Below are 20,715 nucleotides of genomic sequence, written 5' to 3'. Positions count from 1 at the left end.
TAACATTCCAACTGCTGTAGATAGGATCACACACTCACCAGGACATCCCTAGACAAATGTCAGCTAATAAGGGTCCTGAACTTCAGAAAACCCTCATCCCCACCTTTTCTACTATAAAACCCTATTCTGAGCTTGGGGCTTTCTGTTTATTCCAGTATGTTGGATATGCCTAGAGTTTGCAAACTTGCATAAAACAAAGGCTTTTTTGCTTTTACATACTGGGCGGGAGTGGAGGGGGATGGAGACAGGGACAACTCGATCTCCTTGTTGACTTTGCGGATTTGGGCATAACACCTTTCATCTGTTTTCTTACAGGACGGTCATACTGAGACTTCTGAACAGTTAGCTGGACAGCGATTTGCATCTCTGCATTCTCAGGGCTTGCACTTCCAAATGACGAAGCTACCTCCCTAGCATGCCCTTCACTTTTCACAACGAAAACATGTTTTTGGGTACTTAGGCCTGAGCATAACTTGCAGGAATTGGTTCTCTTACTCTACCATGTGGTTCCCAAGGATAAAATTCAAGTTAAGTGTGAGATAAGCGTAATGGATTATTAAAAATTGCTGTGGATCCCCGAGGAGCTTGCTGAGGGATCCCTGGCGGCAGTAGGCAGAGGGCAGGGGGTCCTGAGAGCAGCCAGTCCTAGGCAGGGACTATACATAAGACCATGCTGCAGGTCTCCAAAGGTGGCTGGTCCCCGGTGGCGGTGTCCCCGGCAGTAAGCCATGTGGCAGCGGTGGGCGAGACAGACGGAGGCACACCATGCAGAGTGAGGTTGGATATTTATTTAGTAGTTATGGAAGGGAAGGGAGGAGAGAAGAACAGAGAGGCAGAGGCAGAGAGGGAGAGGAGAGACCTCTCCCGAAGCTGCCTCTCCAAGAGAGAACTCAGGTAGGAAGCTGAAGATCAGCCTGCCTCAGCGGATAGGGGGAAGTGGGCGTGGCTTGTCTCTTAAAGAAACAGATCATTACAGTAAGCACTCAGGTCAAGTGTGGAGGAAGTACCTTCACACCTCAGCACACTCCAACTCCACTGCACACACAATATGTATTTGTGTGAGATAAATGTATTTGTATGGACACATGTAAATGTAGAGGTCAGTGGACAACTTGAGGGAGATGTTTCTTCCTTTCCACCATGTAGGTTCTGAGACTGCAACAATGTTTTTCAGGCTTAACCACTGGGCCATCTACCAGCCCAAGGCATTTTCACTTTCTTGATGATATCTGAAACATAAAATTTAAGATAACCCAATGTTTGTTTTTGTTGTGTTGCAGCTCTGAGGTAGAGGTATGCTGGCAGTTGAGAGCCAAGGAACACCACAAAGTCATATTGCACAACAAACCTCAAACGAGATTTATTCAGAAAGGCACAGGAGAAAGGGTGGCTGTTTCTACTCTGGTGAGCAGCAGCAGAGAACTGAGCAGAAGGCCGGCTTTATATAGGGTTTCTTGGGGGTGGAGAGGGGTAGTCTGGAATTAGAGGGGTTATTGGCCTGCACTTGGGCACTTTTCTCTGTAATGAGATCTGGCCACTTTCCCTCCTCCAGGGGCTGAGAAGGCCATTACAGGCCTGCTGCCAGAGTAGTCTGAGGGTGGAGGGTAGCAGCTGGAGGTCTCCAGGGGCAGAGTTACAAGGGGAGTCTATGCAGGTCACAGAGAAAGCAACCCTTTCCTCACCCAGCTGCCTGAGTCAGCACGAATACCCATTCGTGTATTAATCCATTACGCTTATCTCACACTGGTATAATAATCTAAGAAAACATACAAGTTTATGAAGATTTACTTATATATTTTCTTCTACACATCTAAGTTCTTTAGCTCTCTGAACATTTTTAAGGAATGTCTGAGGCTAGGTTTTCATTGTTTTGTTCTGCTGACCTTTCTTGTCATGTAGGTACTCTATCCCTTTAAGAGACAAGCTTCACCCACCCCAATCCCCCACCCTCTTCCTGCTAGGGCAAGCTGATCTTGTGCCTTCTTCTGATGAGGCAACCATTGCCTCCCCCCCCCCATTTCTTCCCTCCATAATCCCTTACCCTTATACCCTTTCCAATACCCAAGCTCTCTCTGCATGGTGTTATCTGTCTGTCTCCCATCCACTGCAGTCTCCTACCTGCTAGGGGACTTGCCAGGGTCACTTTGCCTTAAATCTTTCAATTATAGCTTAGGCTGGACTCAAACTTGCCATGTCACCATGTCCTTGAACTAATTTTCTGCCTCTACACCTCATGAGTACTGAAGCTTCTTGTCCTTAGTCTTGCTATGTAGCCTGGACAGCCTCACATTGCTGAACCTCCTGCCATACCTGCCTTGTACTGGAATCAATGCACATTCCACATCAATTTGAATTCACTTTATATCATATGGCTTGGGGCTCCAACTTTCTTCTTTTGCATGTGGCTATCCAATTGTTCCAGCAACATTCGCTGAAAAGTCTATTCTTCAGCCTGTTCTACAGAGATCCACTTACCTCTGCCTCCCCTGTGCTGGGATTAAAGGTGTGCACTACCATGCAGGTAGATCTTTAAGTTTGAGGCTAACCTGGTCTACAGAGTGAGTTCCAGGACAGCCAGGGTTATACAAAGAGACCCTGTCTCAAAAACAAAACAAAACAAAAAAACCCAAAACCAACAAAAAAGTGCAATTGTCTGTTGGGAGAAGCAAAGTTATATGTGCACATGAAGGTCATGACAAGGCTCTAAAAACGAACATCCTGGGGATGGTAAGGAAATGACACAATGTGCACTGGTATGGCAGTCCAAACAGATCTGATGCTAATCATTCCCTTGGCAAGAAAAACATCCTCTAATTTTTTTTTTGTTTTTTTTTTTTTAAGATTTTCGAGACAGGGTTTCTCCGTAGCTTTTTGGTTCCTGTCCTGGAACTAGCTCGTGTAGACCAGGCTGGCCTCGAACTCACAGAGATCCGCCTGCCTCTGCCTCCCGAGTGCTGGGATTAAAGGCGTGCGCCACCACCACCCGGCCCGCTAATTTTTAAAAAAAAAAAAGATTTATATATTTATGTACATGGTATCTGTCTGCATGTATGTCTACACACCAGAAGAGGACATTGGCTTACAAGGGACTACAGTTATAGACAGTTATGAGCTGCCATGTGAGTGCTGGGAATTGAACTCAGAACCTCTGGAAGAGAAGCTGGTGCTCTTAACCACTGAGCCATCTCTCCAGCCCCCAAATCCTCTAATTTTAAGGTCTTTTTTTTTTTTGTGCAGGTGAGTAGTATGTGACTGTAAATAGAAAACAAAACAAGTTATTTAAGAAGCCCCAACATACCAATGTGCAGTGGCAAATGCATATATAGTTCCAACTTTGTTGGAGACTACCAAAAAAAAAAAAAAAAACCAAGCCGGGCGATGGTGGCGCACGCCTTTAATCCCAGCACTCGGGAGGCAGAGGCAGGTGGATCTCTGTGAGTTCGAGACCAGCTTGGTCTACAGAGCTAGTTCCAGGACAGGCTCCAAAGCCACAGAGAAACCCTGTCTCGAAAAAACAAAAAACAAAAAACAACAACAACAAAAAACCAGTGAGACATTCACACTTACACACACACACCTATCCATAGCTAACTTTTTAGACACAAGTTAAATCAAGCTTGTACAAGACTTCTTGTACAAGCTTGTACAAGCTTGAAACCCCTCCTACTTGTGAGGCTGCCGCAGGCTACTTCATGACAGCCTGTCTCAAAACAAGCAAACAAAAACAACTGACAACAGACGGCTGGGAACATAACTCAATGGTAAAGCACATGCCGAGCATGTACAAAGCCCTGTGTTCATTCCCAGGACTAGGGTAACATCAGAAATGAGTCATGTCATACTGAGAGTTCATTGGTATAGAATCTTTACTGGGGCTGTGAATAAGGTTTAGCATTCAGCAGATTTCAAAGCTGGCAACAATTTGACATCAATGTGATGATTTGAATAAGCTTCCATTTTTCAGGTTAGGATTTGGTTCAATTATTGAAAAGTCATCTGCTTTTTCTTCTAATTGCTTCTCTAGTTGGCAGGAGGAACTTCCAAGAAACATGATGTAGTAGGCACTGCTGTAAACTGGCTGTTTATTAGGGTTAGAATAAACCTGTTCAGGTTTGAGGGATGTGAAGGGATTAGCTCCACAAGCAATGATGTGTGTATCCAAGTTCACCAGAATCTGCAAAGAGGCTTCCAATTCCTGTTGGCTGCAGAAGAGAGAAGGAAAATCCCTCTGGTAATTATGAACGAGTAGAAATTGCTCAAGTGTATGGCAATTCATGACCAATACCAATAATTTTCTAAAGCTGTACTAGGCAAGGGTTATTCTTCCCTTCCAAATGTCTCACCAAATCCCAGATTATGTAATAAAGGACTCTTCCCAGAAAATTTTTTTAGAGCCTCATGCAGGAAGCAAGAACACCTTCCTAATGGGCAAGCTGAATCAAAGTGGGTTCATCTGTGCACAGGAAAAAGTGAGCCAGGAAAGATCAGAAACAGAAATAGGTAAAAACCTGTAAACAGTAATCAACGTTGGAATCTCATGGTCACGAAGTAGCAGCAGGGTAGGTAGCCAAGCTTCCATCAAGATTGGGGAGGCATGAAAACCTGAAGAACAAGAACGGAAAGATGAAGAGATGAAAGAAAGGCTGAGATATATCCTAAGCGCATGACACTCCCTTGATTATCTACTAAACCCTCATGTTGTTCATCTCCAGTTCTCATCGTCATGAGCTACACAAGCTCTTCAATAAAGGGTATATGGGAAAGAATCAACCAAGCTCATCATTATATTGTATTTAATGAGGACAAAAAAAGAAACAAATAAAGACCAAATAAAAACAGTTGTAAGTTCTCCTGGCTAGTTTAATGTCAACTTGACACAAGCTAGTCATTTGAAAGGAGGGAACCTCAATTGAGAAAATGTGTCCATAATATCGGACTGTAAGGCATTTTCTTTTTTTTTTCTTTTCTTTTCTTTTTTTTTTTTTGCTTTTTCGAGACAGGGTTTCTCTGTGGTTTTGGAGCCTGTCCTGGAACTAGCTCTTGTAGACCAGGCTGGTCTCAAACTCACAGAGTTCGCCTGCCTCTGCCTCCCAAGTGCTGGGATTAAAGGCGTGCGCCACCACCGCCTGGCTTGTAAGGCATTTTCTTAAATACTGATTGATGGAGGAAGGCCCAGCCCATTGTGGGTGGGGCCATCCCTGAGTGGGTGGTCATGGGTTCTATAATAGAGCAGCTGAGCAAGCCATGAGGAGCAAGCTAGTAAGCAGCACCTTTCAATGGCCTCTGCATCAGCTTCTGCCTTCTGGTTCCTGCCCTGCTTAAATTCCTGTTCTGACTTCTTTCAGTGATGGACTACAAATGCACAAGTATAAGCCAAATAAACCTATTCCTCTCTTAACTTTCTTTTGGTCATGGTGTTTCATCATAGTAATAAATACTCTAACTAAAACATAAGCACAGAGTGGAAAAATCAGCTCCTCAGTATTTCTCTGAATGAATAGCTCTTACCTGGATGGAATGCAGCCACCAAATGTGGATGGGCTAGATTCCCAGTCTCTATCTGCTCCTCCCAGAAGTCATGATATAGAGCCTTGTGGCCACTAAGCTGAACTGTTCCAGGCTCCAGGGGTAAAGGTGAGGAACTCTGTAAAAGGTTAGCACCCACATCCACACCCACCATGATCACATGGAGGCCAAGATGTTCAGGAAACATATAGCCAAGCTCATCATAATCTCCAGAACGAATGAGAAATGTCTCCACGTGGGAAGCACCAACTATATGCAAAGTGCTTCCTCCAGTCTTCCCAACATCTATGGCCAGAGTCCGAAGCCCTAGGCCCAGGGTCAAGGGGCGTGACAGAACATCTGTTATCAACCGCTTCAAAGAGCTGTACAGAACATCAGGTTCTGGCTGTGGCCTTCCTAGATTGGCCCAAAGCGTGGTCATAGCATTGCTACTTAGAACAGTATTCAGTGTAGACTCTAGCTGTAAACCCCTCATAGTAAACCAGGCATCCCAATCGTGTATAACTTCTGCTGGACATGGCCACGGTCCTGAGGGTAGGACAAAATCACCTGTAGGGTAGAAGGAGTAAGTGAACAGGGCTGGAAAGAAGAGGGCACACTGCTTTTGGAAACAACTGAATTTGGTTCCCACCAACCAAATTGGGGAGCTCACAATTGTCTGTAATTCAAACTCTAGGGGAGGACATGCCTTCTTTCCAGTCTCGAGTGACACTGCATGCACGTGCACAAACACATACTCAAATATTCATAATTTAAAAAATAATAAATAGCAAACCCAGCTGGGCGGTGGTGGCGCACGCCCTTAATCCCAGCACTCAGGAGGCAGAGTCAGGCGGATCTCTGTAAGTTTGAGGCCAGCCTGGTCTACAAGAGCTAGTTCCAGGACAGGTTTCTTTCTTTCTTTTTCTTTTCTTCTTCTTCTTTTTTTTTTTTTTTGGTTTTCGAGACAGGGTTTTTCTGTAGTTTTTGATGCCTGTCCTGGAACTAGCTCTTGTAGACCAGGCTGGCCTCGAACTCACAGAGATCCGCCTGCCTCTGCCTCCCGAGTGCTGGGATTAAAGGCGTGCGCCACCACTGCCAGGCATCCAGGACAGGTTTCAAAGCTACAGAGAAACGTTGCCTCGAAACAAACAAACAAACAAACAAACAAACAAACAAACAAACAGAAAATCCTTGGCTTCAAAATTCCTTCCTCAATAAGTCATATTTATTTTGCCACCTAGTAACTACAAGTATTCCCATTCCTTGTCACGTTTCTCATTTTCCCCTTAAAACAACATGCTTTTATTTTTGTTCAACTATATTCAACAATTATTACTAAGATACAATTTCCTAATACCCCTACTCTACCTGTAACCAGAAGCCATTCCATGACACGATCCACAGCCACAAGACGGAGCACTTGACAAACCTTCCTATGTGCTGGCCAATCTGACCTCTGGCACTCTGTATCACAGTAATAGACATTTCTGCACCTGAGACAATGAACCAAAGAAACATGTCCCTCTATCACAAAGGTGACTGTGTGTTCAGGGAAGGGATAACTGCACCTTCGAAGACAGGCCAATGAACTGGTGAAGATGATGTGGAGAAAAATGACAGGTGAAAATCCAAATGCGGGAGCCACACTGGCAGGTGAAGCAAAAGGAATGCAATTCTCAATATGGTGCTACCCCATCTCCACCTATCTAAAATTTATGTTTTTCACTCTTTCCGGGGGGCAGGGGTGAACTAAAACAAAACCAAACAAAAAGCCACACACTTTGCCCATGCTTTCTTTTAACAAGAGTGACCACCTCAACTTTCTTGGAATAGATGTGATCTTAGCCCGTGTGTACTCAAGAAGAAAGTAGAAGAGTATCTGCTCTTTCATCTCCCACAAAACCAAAAATAAACAGGATTAAAACTGGGGCCACACAAAATGAGAAACTATTAATTCTGAAAACAAAAAATAAGCAAAAGAAAAACAAACAAAAACCCTTACGGTTGTTCCTCTAGGAGTGAGCACTTAACATAGGATTATTTCTGAATGTTCCCTACTAGCACCCCACAAGTCACCTCTTACACTGTCGGAGAACCTTGTGATCTGGAAGTCTGCAAGGGAGTGCTTTACAGTAAGCACAGAATCGAAATGTGTCCTCCATCCTCTGGAACATTTCTTGTGGACACTGAAATCCAAAGCTTGATACTGGGGTTCCCCCATCTATTACCAACCTGTAGACACAGTAGGGAAGAAAGCACAACAGTGAGGAGTATCTTCCAAACCTCTTCTGTGCTTCCTCCACCTTGTACAGACTTTCATGTAATCTTAAATGTATCCCACTCCCATTTTTCTTTAGCAATTATATTTCTTCTAGCATAAAGGAAGACTATGGAACCTTCGGTATGACAATAATACAAACATCTAGGACTCCCCAGAATAGAAACAACTGGAGAACTGCCATAGACAGGATGCCCAAGCATGCTTAAACATTGCCGGGGCATAGATGATGACGATGACGATACTGACGTAACTGACAGAGGTCAGAATGAGAAAATTCCCTATTATACTTCCATCTTCTGATATGCAGCACCAAAGACACTAAGCCCCTTTCCACAGACTGATCACTCACTTGTATTCTTCATAGCTTTTCATGTTCAGCTTTTGAAGTATCAACTGGGACAGACCTGGTACATTATTATCCAAGGAAATGAAGCCAAGTGCATCAATGCTAGGGTCAGCTTTTAAGAGGGTTGAAGGTTCCGAAGATATTTCTGTGGGTGGGATTACAACCACGGGAGTCACAGGTGGGGATTTCTTGTGCTTTCGCCGTTGTGAACGTGGAGCCATGTCCAATGAACTTGGGGACTAGATGCTAAACAGGGATGGAATTTGACAAAATGAACTCATGTATTCAGATGCCTGACCTTTTACTTCACATTCAAGTCTCTGAGGCATGGCTATGAGAAAATTTATTTATTAGTTATGGATTGGTTATTGCTATAAGCAGTTATAAAAAAAGAGGAGACTACTAGGCACATGGTGGCTCACTTCTATAATACTAGCATTCAGGAGGTGAAAGAAAATGCAGAGCTGCAGGCCAGCTTGGCCTGCTGCACAGCAAGATCCACTCTTAAACAAAAACAAGAGAATAATTACATACAATATAATTTATGCATGCGTGTGATATATGAAGTTCTATATACAGGTAAATAAATGTACAATGTAAGGAATTACAAAATCTTTAAAGAAGCAGTGGATAGGAACTAGTTGAGTAAAGTAGCCCCTAGTCTTGTCAATGTTTGACTTTTTGGGGAAGTGGGAGTGGACAGGTCATACAGACCAGGATGGCCCCTATCTCATTATGTCTCTGAGGGTGACTTTGAATTCCTGATCCTCTGACTCCATTTCCCAAGTGCTAAGACCACATCCATGAATGCTAGGTAAGCACTACACCATGTCAACTACAACCCCAGCAGAACTCTTTTATAGAGTACTAATATATTAAACACATAGAATCTTTCTCCGTAGCTTTTTGGTTCCTGTCCACATAGAATCTTTTGTTGTTTTGAAGCAGATTTTTTTTTAATTATTTATTATGTATACAGTGTTCTATCTGTCTGTATGCTTGCTGGCCAGAAGAGGGCACCAGATCTCATTACAGATGCCTGTGAGCCACCATGTGGTTGCTGGGAATTGAACTCAGGACCTCTGGAAGAGCAGTCAGTGCTCTCAACCTCTGAGCCATCTCTCCAGCCCTTGAAGCAGATTCTTATGTAGCCCAGCTGTGTGCTACCCTATATGTCTCAGCACAGACTATTAAATTAACTTTAAAAAAGAAGAAAATGCAACAAGTTTTTGGCTAACCAAAGTTACCAGTAGCTGGAAAATTGGCTAACCTAACCTGTTATGAATCGTGGAGATAAGACATAAACAGGCATCAACCTGCCTTGCTGGCTCTCCTCTCTGGCACCCTGTACGCTCTTCTGTGAGCACATTCTAAACTAGTGCTGTGGCTCTAGTCACCATCATGATCCATCCACTAGGACCTCATCAGCCATGACAAGTTATTCTATGAGGTATGCTTGGAGGTCAATGGGATAAAAGGTAACACTAGTGGAAATACCTCCACTGAAGGTCAAAAAGAAAAATATTTAAAGCATAGTAATCACTGGTGTTGATAGTCATGATCCAGCTTTACCAAAAGAGTCTATAAGAAGTACATCAAAGATGATATGAAATCACTCAAAAGCAAACAAGAACAGAGAACAGAAACTGTAAAACCTTTATGACAAGGAGAATAATTAGGCAGAATAATTAAGCACATCAGGCTAATTTAAATAACTACCAGTTTTTCACTAGGAACATTTGAATAAAAATGTCATGGCTCAGTCCTAACATAAAGATGGTGTGACTCTAGAAAAGTTTTTTTTTTTTTTAAATGACAGTTTAAAAATGGAAAATGTTTACAAACTGGGATCTATTGCCTGTCAGGATATCTGGCTAATGCTTGTCATCTGAACAATGCTAGGACTTAAGATAAATGGGACTAATTGATAATTTTAAAGAATTTATTTTACATCTATGTGTAAAATGCAGACGGACACATACTGCGATGTGTATGTGGAATTTAGAACAACTTCTGGAGGCGTCTCCCGCTTTCCACCTCATTTGAGGCAGGATCCCTTTTATTATGCATGCCTCACTGTGCAATCCAGGCTAGGTGGCACATAACTTTTTAGGAAATTCTATCTCTATCTCCCATCTTGACCTAAGAGAAAGAAACAATAGACATGTGCTATGGAGTTGTGTAAGCAGTGACTGTTCATTTGTTTCCTGGCTGCCCAGACCCAATAATAACATATAAACTATATCAATTAAAACAGTTTGACCAGTAGCTTACGCATATTTTTAATTAACTCTTACATCTTAAATTAATCCATAATTCTTGTCTGTGTTAGCCACATGACTTGGTACCTTTTATCAGTGAAGCATTCTCATCTTGCTTCCTCTAAGTCTGGGTGACGACTGCCTTTCCTCTTCCCAGAATTCTCCTATTCTGGTCACCCCACCTATACCTCCTGACTGGCTATTGGCCAATCAGCATTTTATTAAATCAATACAAGTGACAAATCTTTACAGAGTACAAGACCCAACAGAATTGGCCTTTTCATTTGTATTCCAGGGGTAAAAATTTAGGTTATTAAGCTTGCTGGGCAAACACTTTATCCCACTGAATAACTTCATGTCCTGAAGTTTCTTTAGAAGATTTATTTTTGTAGGTGCTTGTCTTGTACATATGTACATGTGTTGTGTGCATACTAGGTATTGTGAAGATCAGAATAGAGTGTCAGATCCTTGGAATTGGAGTTACAGACAGCTTTGAGCTACCATGTGGATTGCTGAGAACCAAACTGAGGTCCTCTGGAAGAGCAGCAGTTAAGTGTTGCTGAGTCATCGCTCCACCTGCTTTTTTTTTTTTTTTTTTTTTTTTTTTTAAAAACACAATTTATTTGGAGTAGAGGCACTGGTTTATCTGTTTAAGAAAAAAAACAGTGGACCCAGCAAGGAGGCTCAGTAAGTAGTCAAGACTGACAACCGGAGTTTGATCCTGGAAACCCATGTTATCAAAGGAAAACCAATTTCTGAAAGTTGTTCTCTGACTTCTGTGCAGACGCTCACATGCACACATGTATATGCATGTGCACATACATAAATAAATGTAATTAAAAACCTTTTTTTTTTTCAAAGAACAAAAGTCAGGTGGGGTGCTACATGCATCATAATTTTAGAATTCAGGAAGCAAAGTCAGGCACTCTGTGAGTTTGAGGCCAGTCTGGTTTACACAGCGAGCTGCAGGACAGCCATGGTTACACAATGAGACTCTGTCCCAACAGCAACAACAAAATCAAACTTATAAAAGTGCATTTAAATTTGCTTGAAAAAATTATAAGTAATAAACTTAAAAATATACAGTAAGTGCAATATAAAATGAGCATCAGAAAGGCAAAAATATAGTAAAAGTATATTTAAAAATATAGTAAAAAAAAATATAGTAACCTTAGCAGTTAAAGAGTACTGGCTGCTCTTTCAGAAGACCAGGTTCAATTCCCAGTACCCACATGGCAACTCACAACAGTCTGTAACTCCAAAGGATCCAACACCCTCATCCAAACACACATGCAGGCAAAACATCACTGCGCGTGAAAGAAATAATTCATTTATATGTATGTATGTATGTATGTATGTATGTATATATATATATATATATACACACACACACACATATATACACATACACACACACACAATGAGACTCTGTCCCAATAGCAACAACAAAATCAAACTTATAAAATAAAAGTGTATTTAAATTTGCTTGAAAAAATTGTAAGTAATAAACTTAATAAACACAATGTGTGTGTGTATATATAGATAGATAGAGAGCAATTCAGACACTCACTTCACCAGCACACACACTAAAATTGGAATGGTAAATGTGAATTTAAAAGAGTTTAGCAGCCAGAGGTGGTGGTACACACCTTTAATCCCAGCATTCAGAAGGTAGAGGAAGGTGAATCTCTGTGAGTTCGAGGAGGACACCTGGATATGAAATGAGTACTAAGAAAGCCAGGGCTGTTGCACAGAGAAACCCTATCTCAAATAAAATAAAATAAAATAAAATAAAATAAAATAAAATAAAATAAAATAGAGTTTAGCATATCAAGGGGAAAAAGAAAATAAAAGGTCACTTTATCTTAAAAAAACATGTTAGAAAATTAAGAAGAAAATCTCTAAAACATAGAAATTTGGAAGTAAAATCAAGGTCATACCCATTCACTAGTCTAGCTGGGACTCTGTGATACCCAAGTTTCCTTTCCTGTCTTTTCTTTTACCTGTGCCTACTCACGAAAGATCATACTAGAAAAACTTAAAACTTCCATTTATCCAATGTATATTTACTGATCAACAGGTAGAATCACTTGTAAAATATTATATATATTTCTGTTGGGCATATGCCTGTGATCTCAGCAGAGGGCTTAGGCAAGAGTATCTCAGGTCTGAGACCAGTTTGGGCTATAACGAAGAAACCCTGTCTATTGAAAACAGGAAGAAACTTATGCATTTCATCTAAATGGGGGTATTATATACAAACTATAAAGTACGATGAAATCTTCTAGAAAGTACTAATGGGAGAACAGAAGACATCTCCATAGTGAGTAAGTTATAGGTGACTTCATGAAGCAGAAAGCAGTTGGAACTGACCTCGAAAGACAGGAATACCCTGAAGGCACCTAGACAGGGAAAAGGACTTTTGAATACAAAGAAAAGAATGACTGTAGAAATACTGACAGGAATAATCTGAGACCTACTGAAAAAATGCCAAGATACCATCAACAGTGTGAAACAACAACACAAAGAATTAGAGGAAATATTTGCAAGTTACACTCATAAGGAGGTTAATAAGAATACATTAAAAAAAAAAAAAAACTCGTGATCCCAGCACTCAGGAGGCAGAGGCAGGTGGATCTCTGTGAGTTTGAGGCCAGCATGGGCTACAGAGCTAGTTTCAGGACAGGTTCCAAAGCTACAGAGAAACCCAGTCTCAACTCCCATCCCCGCAAAAACTCCAAAAAACAAAACTCTTACCAGCCGTGTTGGCACACACCTTTAAGGCAGAGGCAGGCAGATTTCTGAGTTCCAGGACACGGTCACACAGTGAGACCTTGTCTCAAAACAACACCCAACCCTATGAACAATAGACAATAAACAACCCAACTAAAAACAAGCAAAGTGTATCCTAAGTTGATGCTGAAGACCTATAGCTGAAGACAATACATATTTTGGGTACAAGACATACAGAACTGACCAGGAAACCTTCCCTCTGCTGGCTAGCTTTCATAGTGCCAGAGGTGCTATGCTGTCTGCTGGAGGAGAAAAAAACATCAATGGCCTTACCCAGTGTTAGCCCTAAAATTATAAAATAAAACACAATGTATGCTCACTGAATGTAAAACAGTGGCATGGCCATTATGGAGGTAACCAACTGCTATTGATTGTATTTGAGGCCAGCTACACAAGAAGAAATTCATGGTTGGTACTCTAAACCTGGTCAAAAGTCTGAGTGGGGCATTTATAGGCCCTAGGGGGAAACTAAGACTGTTGTTTTTGCTAAGTGCCTATGTTGTCAAACTTCTTTCTAAATGTTTACCTTTATTACCATAGATCTGTACTACTCTCAGCCCTGGTCAGAGCAGTTTTTGCAATGCACAGTAGTTAATGGAGAACTCATAACTGGTTTAAGTGCTAAGAATATGTGACCTTGAGTGCTCAGGCCTAAATGGGGCAACTATCATCTATATCATACCCAAGCCCACCAAGATTCAGGGAACACTGTCTGGGGGGAGGGGAAATAATATAAAACTGGAAAATGGAGAGGAATGCCACAAAATGCTGTCTTTTGAACATGACATGGTGTTTAGTCATAAAATCAGACTGTGGTTCCCTGCACAAAAAAATCAACAGATCAGCCAGTCAAAATTCCAGCATGTGTGGGAAGGAGTTCAGGAGGTATTGACTCCTAACGGAAGAATTACTGGCAACTGAGGGGAGTGTGGTCACTGGAAGAAGTGTCCTCATGATCCAGTGGATGGCTCCAAACCCATATACATACAGGCACCACTAACTGGACTGGATGGGTTGTTTTAAACAGAAAAGAATTTGGGAGTGGGTCCTGTTGTGTGTATGGTGTATGTGGAGGATGCAGAATTTGAGGGAAGAATGAGAGGTATATCTGATCAAAATATAATATATATGTCTGAAATTCTCAAAAATTAAAGGAAATGCATTAAAAAGGGACAAGATATTTAAGTAGGTATTTTTCCAAAGAACATATGCAAATGGAAAACATGTGGAAAAGATGTTCACTGGTCATTAAGAAATTATTAATCAGAGCTATAATGAAATATCTTTTCGTCTTCCCATAAAGATGGCTATCAAAAAAGAAATAAAAGGGGGGCATGTATGGCTTTCACCTATAATCTCAGTACTTCAGAGGCAGGGGAACTGCCACAGGGCATATTCTAGACCTGACTAGACTACACAGTGATTTCAAGGCTAGCAAGGAATACAATGTCTCACAAAAAGAAAAGAAAGAACAAAGGAGGGAAGGAGGGAGGAAGAGAGGGAGGGAAGTAACATAAAACTACTACATGATAAAGAAATCTCATTCTTGGGTATGCTCCTCCAAACAATTGAAAATGGTTATCTAATAAATGTTTTCATTTGAATGCTCACAACAACACTGTCCAGATAGTAAATTGAAACAACTAAAGGTCCAATAATGAATGAACGGTGAAAACATTGGGATTTATATGTTGGGAAGAAAAAAGGGGGAGGGAGTAAACTGGGAGAGAGACTGACAGTTATCATAGACGGGATGGAGAAGAGGAATAACTGCTTCAAAAGTTGAATTTTCTTTTATGGATGAAAATGTTTTAGATCTAGATAGAGAGGTTTATAACTCTCTGAATATACTTTAAAAAATAATAATAGGGCTGGAAAGATGGCTCAGAGGTTAAGAGAACTGACTGCTGTTCTGGAGGTCCTGAGTTCAATTCCCAGCAACCACATGATGGCTCACACCCATCTATAATGAGATCTGGTGCCCAGAACACTATATACATAATAAATAAATTAAAGCTGGGTGGTGGTGGAGGCAGAGGCAGGCAGATCTATGTGAGTGTGAGGCCAGTTTGGTACCCAGAGTGAGTTCCAGGACAGCCAGAGCACAGAGAAATCCTGTCTTGAAAAACCAAAATAAGTAACAACAAAAACAAAGGGTTTCAAGTATCCCAAACTGGTCTCAAACTTCCTATGGAGATGAGAATGAACTTCAAATATTTATTCTCTATCTCCTGAGTATTCCAATGACAAGTATACTCCCATACTGGGTATTTTTGTTTGTTTGTTTTGTTCTTTCGAGACAGGGTTTCTCTGTATAGCTTTGGTTCCTGTCCTGGAACTACCTCAGTAGACCAGGCTGGCCTCAAACTCCCAGAGATCCGCCTGCCTCTGCTTCCGAGTGCTGGGATTAAAGGCGTGCGCCACCACGCCCAGCCCATACTGGGTTTATAAGTGATGGAAATCAAACCCAGGGTTTCATACATACTAGGTAAGCATTCTACCAACTGAATTATATCAACAGACCACTAAATGCCATTTAATTGCTAACTTTTATTTTTATTTATTTTTTTAAATATTTATTTATTATGTATACAATATTCTGTCTGTGTGTATGTCTGTAGGCCAGAAGAGGGCACCAGATCTCATTACAGATGGTTGTGAGCCACCATGTGGTTGCTGGGAATTGAACTCAGGACCTTTGGAAGAGCAGGCAATGCTCTTAACCGCTGAGCCATCTCTCCAGCCCCCTAATTGCTAACTTTAAAAATTTTAAATTTCATATGTAAATTTCTCCTCTACCTGAAAAAAAAGTACTTAAATGAAGATATCTGTAAACATGAAGAGGCTAAAGCTATTAATATCCAGGCTTACTATCTCCAGGGACAAGAAAAGAATAGAGGATCAAAAATACCGGCAGCAGCTGGTTCTACTGCAAACAAGGTAACAAAGTCCACATCAGGGATCATGTTTTGTTATAAAAAATGGCCTGACATTTGATCCTTTACAATCAGATTTGTTAAAAGGAAGTGTACAAAACCATCATGGAGCTGCAAAATGTACACAGGTGGCAAAATCCAAGTATTTCCAGAATCATTCAGCTCATACCCCTTTTAAATGCTACTCTTATAAATCAATGGCCTGAGGTTCATAGAAGAATCAAGAAAAAATGTCTATTTTTCTCTTGCACTTTCTTTCTCCCATCCTTCTTTGTGTTTCCACTTACCCTTCCAGTATCTCTCCTCAACCTGAGGGAATGGTTTGTTGGCGTTTGCAAAACAGAGACAATGAAAGCTCATCTGCATTCTCTATAGAACATCCGTGAGGACATTGGACCTAATGAAAACAGATGGCCTTGGGCTGGAGAGATGGCTCAGAGGTTAAGAGCACTGACTGCTCTTCCAGAGGTCCTGAGTTCAATTCCCAGCAACCACATGGTGGCTCCCAACCATCTGTACTGAAATCTGGTGCCCTCCTCTGGCGTGCGGGAATGCATCGAGGCAGAATGTTGTATATATAATAAATAAATCTTTAAAAAAAAAAAAAAGAAAACAGATGGCCTTAAGTTTTACAAGTCATGTCCCTGTACTAAAGTGTAGATGGGAATCACTCCTCTTTATACCTCTGAGCCCCATTTCCAAGAACTTGATTATGCCTGTAATTGATCCTTCCTTCCATGATACTAGGGATCAAATCTAGGGCCTTCTGTATAAAAAGCAGTATTCTGTCACCAAGTAAAACTCCCAGTTCACCTGCCTTCATTTTGTCTTTTTAAAAACAGGGTTTCATGTAGCCCAGGCTGGCCTTGAACTGTGTACCTGAAGATGATCATAAACTTCTGATTCTTCTGCATCCACTTGCTAGTGTTGTAATTACAAGCATGTACTTTCACACCCAGTTTGTGGAGTGCTGGGGATTGACCCCAGGGCTTATAAATTAGGCAAGTACTCTGAGCTATAGCCAGCTTCCTGCCATCCACTTTTAACCATCATACATACTCCTATGTCCAGTGTGTTTCCAGAATCACTGCATTCTAGGAAAAGCATTTAAATGCTAGAACCATTCCCCAGGTGAAAGTATATCCAACTGGACAGATGTACAGCCTTACACCCAAGGGTTTATAATGATCATCTTCCTCAAACTAGCCCATAACCTTTTGCCATAGTCAGAAAGATACTGCTTCATTTATGTATTTTCAAGAATGCCTTCCTCCAGTGGTAGATCCACTCTCAGAAATGTGTATACACAGGAGGGTGGGATATTATTAAACAGAAATCAAAAGCTGTGCACCACTTGGAGGGAAAACTGGCTATGGAAATCCCTTATGTCACAAACTCCTGTATATCCAGAGCATCTGATGACTTGTATTATAAATGTGCTCGTTGTCTGACAGGAAGGTGAGAACGTAGGAATGAAAAGTCATTAAATGTGTGTTGTGTGTGTGTTGTGTGTTTGTATTTCTGAATTTGTATACTGTACCACTCAGTCTGTGGTTCTAGCTTTCCCAGAGTCTAAAGCTCCTCCAAATTCAAGGGGTATAAGACTGAGAAAAATGAAGTGGGGGACACGGACCCCAGAGTATATGCAAGGGTGAAACCAGAAAGAGCTTTGGTAAGCACTAAGAACTCAGCAACGTTTAGCTTACTTAACCTACAAAAGAGATGACTTAGTTTTTTCTTCTGGCCATCCTGATAACTTCAGAAATGTAAACTGGCTTCTAGAAAAACTCTTATCCTTCGTCTCCAAAGTCTAACCTAAATCATTAACCTATTTCTAAACAGCACTCTCCTCCTTCCTCCCTCCCATTTATTTCACATAAGATAGAGTCATATTCTCATTGTCTCCAGACGGAGATCTCACTGTAGTTTCTTAAATCCATCAGCAAATACACCTTTCAGACAGTGGTGGGTAGACAGGGGAAAGTACAGATGGCCCCTGGGCTCCTCTAAAGGGTAGGGGAAGGTAGGCATAATGAACATTTGTTCCAGCACTTAAGAAGCTGAGGCAGGATGATCATGAGTTGGAGGCCAGTCTGGACAGTATCTCAAAAACCAAAGAACCGCCAAATGTGGGGAGGTCGTGAAAGGGGAAAGTACATATAAAATATTGCTATTCTGGCCAGATGGTAGTGAAACATACCTTTAACACTAGTACTTGCGAGATAGAGGCAAGCAGATCTCTGATTTTGAGGCCAGCCTGGTCTACAAAGCTAGTTCCAGGACAGCCAGGGCTACCCAGCCTCAAAAACAACAACAAAAGAACAGCCGGGCGGTGGTGGCGCACGCCTTTAATCCCAGCACTCGGGAGGCAGAGGCAGGCGGATCTCTGTGAGTTCGAGACCAGCCTGGTCTACAAGAGCTAGTTCCAGGACAGCCTCCAAAACCACAGAGAAACCCTGTCTCGAAAAACCAAAAAAAAAAAAAAAAAAAAAAAAGAAAAGAAAAAGAACAGACAACATTAGCTGCTTAATCAGTGATTAACACTCCCTTGAGTGATACTTTACAGAATTATAAAATGAACTAAGTAGACAGATTGATGGGAAAGTAACTTACCCTGCTAAGCCCTAGGCTTCCTTCCTTCTCTTTCCTCCAAGTGAACTCAACGCTTGATCTCTTCAGATCTAGGCTGGATCTCAATTGCAGCTGTTCCTTCACATCACTTCTTCTGCAAACTGCTGAAATGCTGGGTATCAGTGACTTAAGGGTGCCCTGCCAACCAGACAGACAAGGCTGAATTTCTCCCTAACGAGGCAAGTCAGGACCTGGACACCTGCTCGAGTTCTCTTTCTGACCCTTATTCTCTGCCAGGAGGGCTCTAGACTCTGTCAACACCCCCCCCCCCCCCAGCTCACTGTAGCCAGGCAAGACGAGGAAAGATGAAACTTACGACGTCTTGGATGTCTCTCAAGGCAGTATTTCTGCTCTCACTTTATAGCTTCATGGGGAATGGGGTAGGGTGGGGGGAATCCCTTGGGATTAATTAAGGAACCAATATTTGGCTAGAAGGATAGGCACCAGACCAAAGGAAAAGGAATCTTTGAAAAAGGTTGAGCCCAATGTCCCTTTTTAGCCTAACACACTGCTCAAACAGAATTCAACTATATCCAAAATAGGCTCAAGTATAAATATAATTACCCAAAAAGGAAGAGAGAAATGGTATTTAATGGTACAACAAACTTAACTATACGAAAACCAAGAACTACTTTGTAAAAACATTTCACTGAAAGAAGCCTAAAGTATTCTCTAAATGAAGAGTGTCAAAGGACGTTCTACATGACAGTTTCAGAAGAGGAAAAAATGCTTCTGGAATATCAAAATAGGAAGACCAATATTTTTGTTACTGAGTAAAAATACATACAATTTATAAGGAAAGAAAACTTAACTCAGTTATCCTTCCAAACCTGGTCAGGGATGCTGATCCAGGAAGTTCAACCACATTTCCTAGCTCCTTTCCACTTGTAACTACAGAGCTGAAGAACCTAACAACATATTATTTGGACAGCAGTTCTATACAACTAAAAAAAAACCCTATCTTCCCTCCCCACCTTTTTGCTTACATTCATGACCACAGGTGTCACTCACCTGCCTCTGGAAACAATGGGGTCCTAGAATGTAGTACATCAAATTACAACGTTTTCACACAAAGGATTCCAAAGGAATCTTAAACTGTAATGCATGAACTATAAAGGAGTCAATGACATATTACACAATACCATATAAAACAGTTGTAAACAAAGGAAATTAATTGTAATATTAAAAAACACTGATGAAACAGAGGTGAATAAAGATTTCAAGGCCGACTTCAAACTAAAGTGGCCTCAAAATTAAATGATGACCTTCAATGGGGTTAAGAGTTCTGTTGCTAAAGATTGAACCAGAAGGTACAAAAAAAAAAAAAAAAAAAAATTCAGACTGACTCTGCTAACTAAGAGGTGTCATATTTGAATATAAAGGATAGTGATAGGGCAAAAAATTGATAGGGGATATTTCTACTTTAGCAATGCTACCTACACTGGTAGACATTTAAAGTAAAAACTTAGAGGTCTGAAATTCCCACAATTTGCATTAGGAGTTACAATGAAAATTATCATTTAACCATTTTTAGTAAAACTATCCATGAAGATGAAATGCCAGGTATGGTATGTAGTTCATGACTAAAAATTCTAGCTCTAGGGGTGCTGTGGCAAGAGGATAGATGAGTTGAAGCATAATCTCAGCTACATAGACTCTTTTCAAAAGAAAGGGAGGGAGGGAGAGAGGGAGGGAGGGAGGGAGGGAGGGAGGGAGGGAGGGAGGGAGGGAGGGAGGGAGAGAGGGAGAGAGGGAGGGAGGGGAAGGAGGAAGAGGGTGTAGACTACAAAGAGGCTCCCATTTTATTAATCTGTAAGAAGTCTGTAAGGCTGGATGACAGTCTACCTACCATTTTCAGGTACACTGATTTGTCCAAGTTGTTCTTTTACTTTCTCCTTCTTAATTTTTAACACCAACCTGCAACTCTTCAAGTTTGATAATGATGTCTTATGCTTACCT

The 20,715-nt window shown here is 41.3% G+C and overlaps 1 protein-coding gene across 2 annotated transcripts; it reads right to left on the bottom strand.

Moving 5' to 3' along the window:
• Positions 1-3,863: 3,863 nt before the first annotated feature.
• Mss51 (MSS51 mitochondrial translational activator) lies at positions 3,864-18,766 on the bottom strand. Of its 2 annotated transcripts, XM_057786528.1 has the most exons (7): positions 18,739-18,766; positions 8,139-8,381; positions 7,585-7,740; positions 6,877-7,001; positions 5,509-6,075; positions 4,509-4,602; positions 3,864-4,202 (listed from the first exon to the last, which is right to left on the bottom strand). In XM_057786528.1, exons 2-7 carry the CDS (start codon positions 8,354-8,356, stop codon positions 3,929-3,931), a joined length of 1,434 nt encoding a protein of 477 aa, XP_057642511.1. In that variant the 5' UTR covers positions 8,357-8,381; positions 18,739-18,766; the 3' UTR covers positions 3,864-3,928. The 2 variants fall into 2 exon arrangements, with proteins under 2 accessions (XP_057642511.1, XP_057642512.1); XM_057786529.1 differs by lacking the exon at positions 18,739-18,766 and having other exon boundaries at positions 8,139-8,560.
• Positions 18,767-20,715: the final 1,949 nt, after the last annotated feature.

Source organism: Chionomys nivalis, chromosome 12 (genome assembly GCF_950005125.1).
Source record: "Chionomys nivalis chromosome 12, mChiNiv1.1, whole genome shotgun sequence".
Taxonomy (NCBI): Eukaryota; Metazoa; Chordata; class Mammalia; order Rodentia; family Cricetidae; genus Chionomys; species Chionomys nivalis.
The sequence above is the reverse complement of the archived record's forward strand: the minus strand, read 5'-3'. Positions and strand labels throughout refer to the sequence as shown.

Bases quoted from the DNA above. Each gene is read 5' to 3' on its own strand.
- Mss51 (XM_057786528.1), bottom strand. From the start codon at position 8,356: ATGGCTCCACGTTCACAACGGCGAAAGCACAAGAAATCCCCACCTGTG. The intron at 7,741-8,138 runs GTGAGTGATCAG...CTGTGTCTACAG, and splicing joins AAAAGCTATGAAGAATACAA to GTTGGTAATAGATGGGGGAA. The intron at 6,076-6,876 runs GTAGAGTAGGGG...TCTACCCTACAG, and splicing joins GGAATGGCTTCTGGTTACAG to GTGATTTTGTCCTACCCTCA.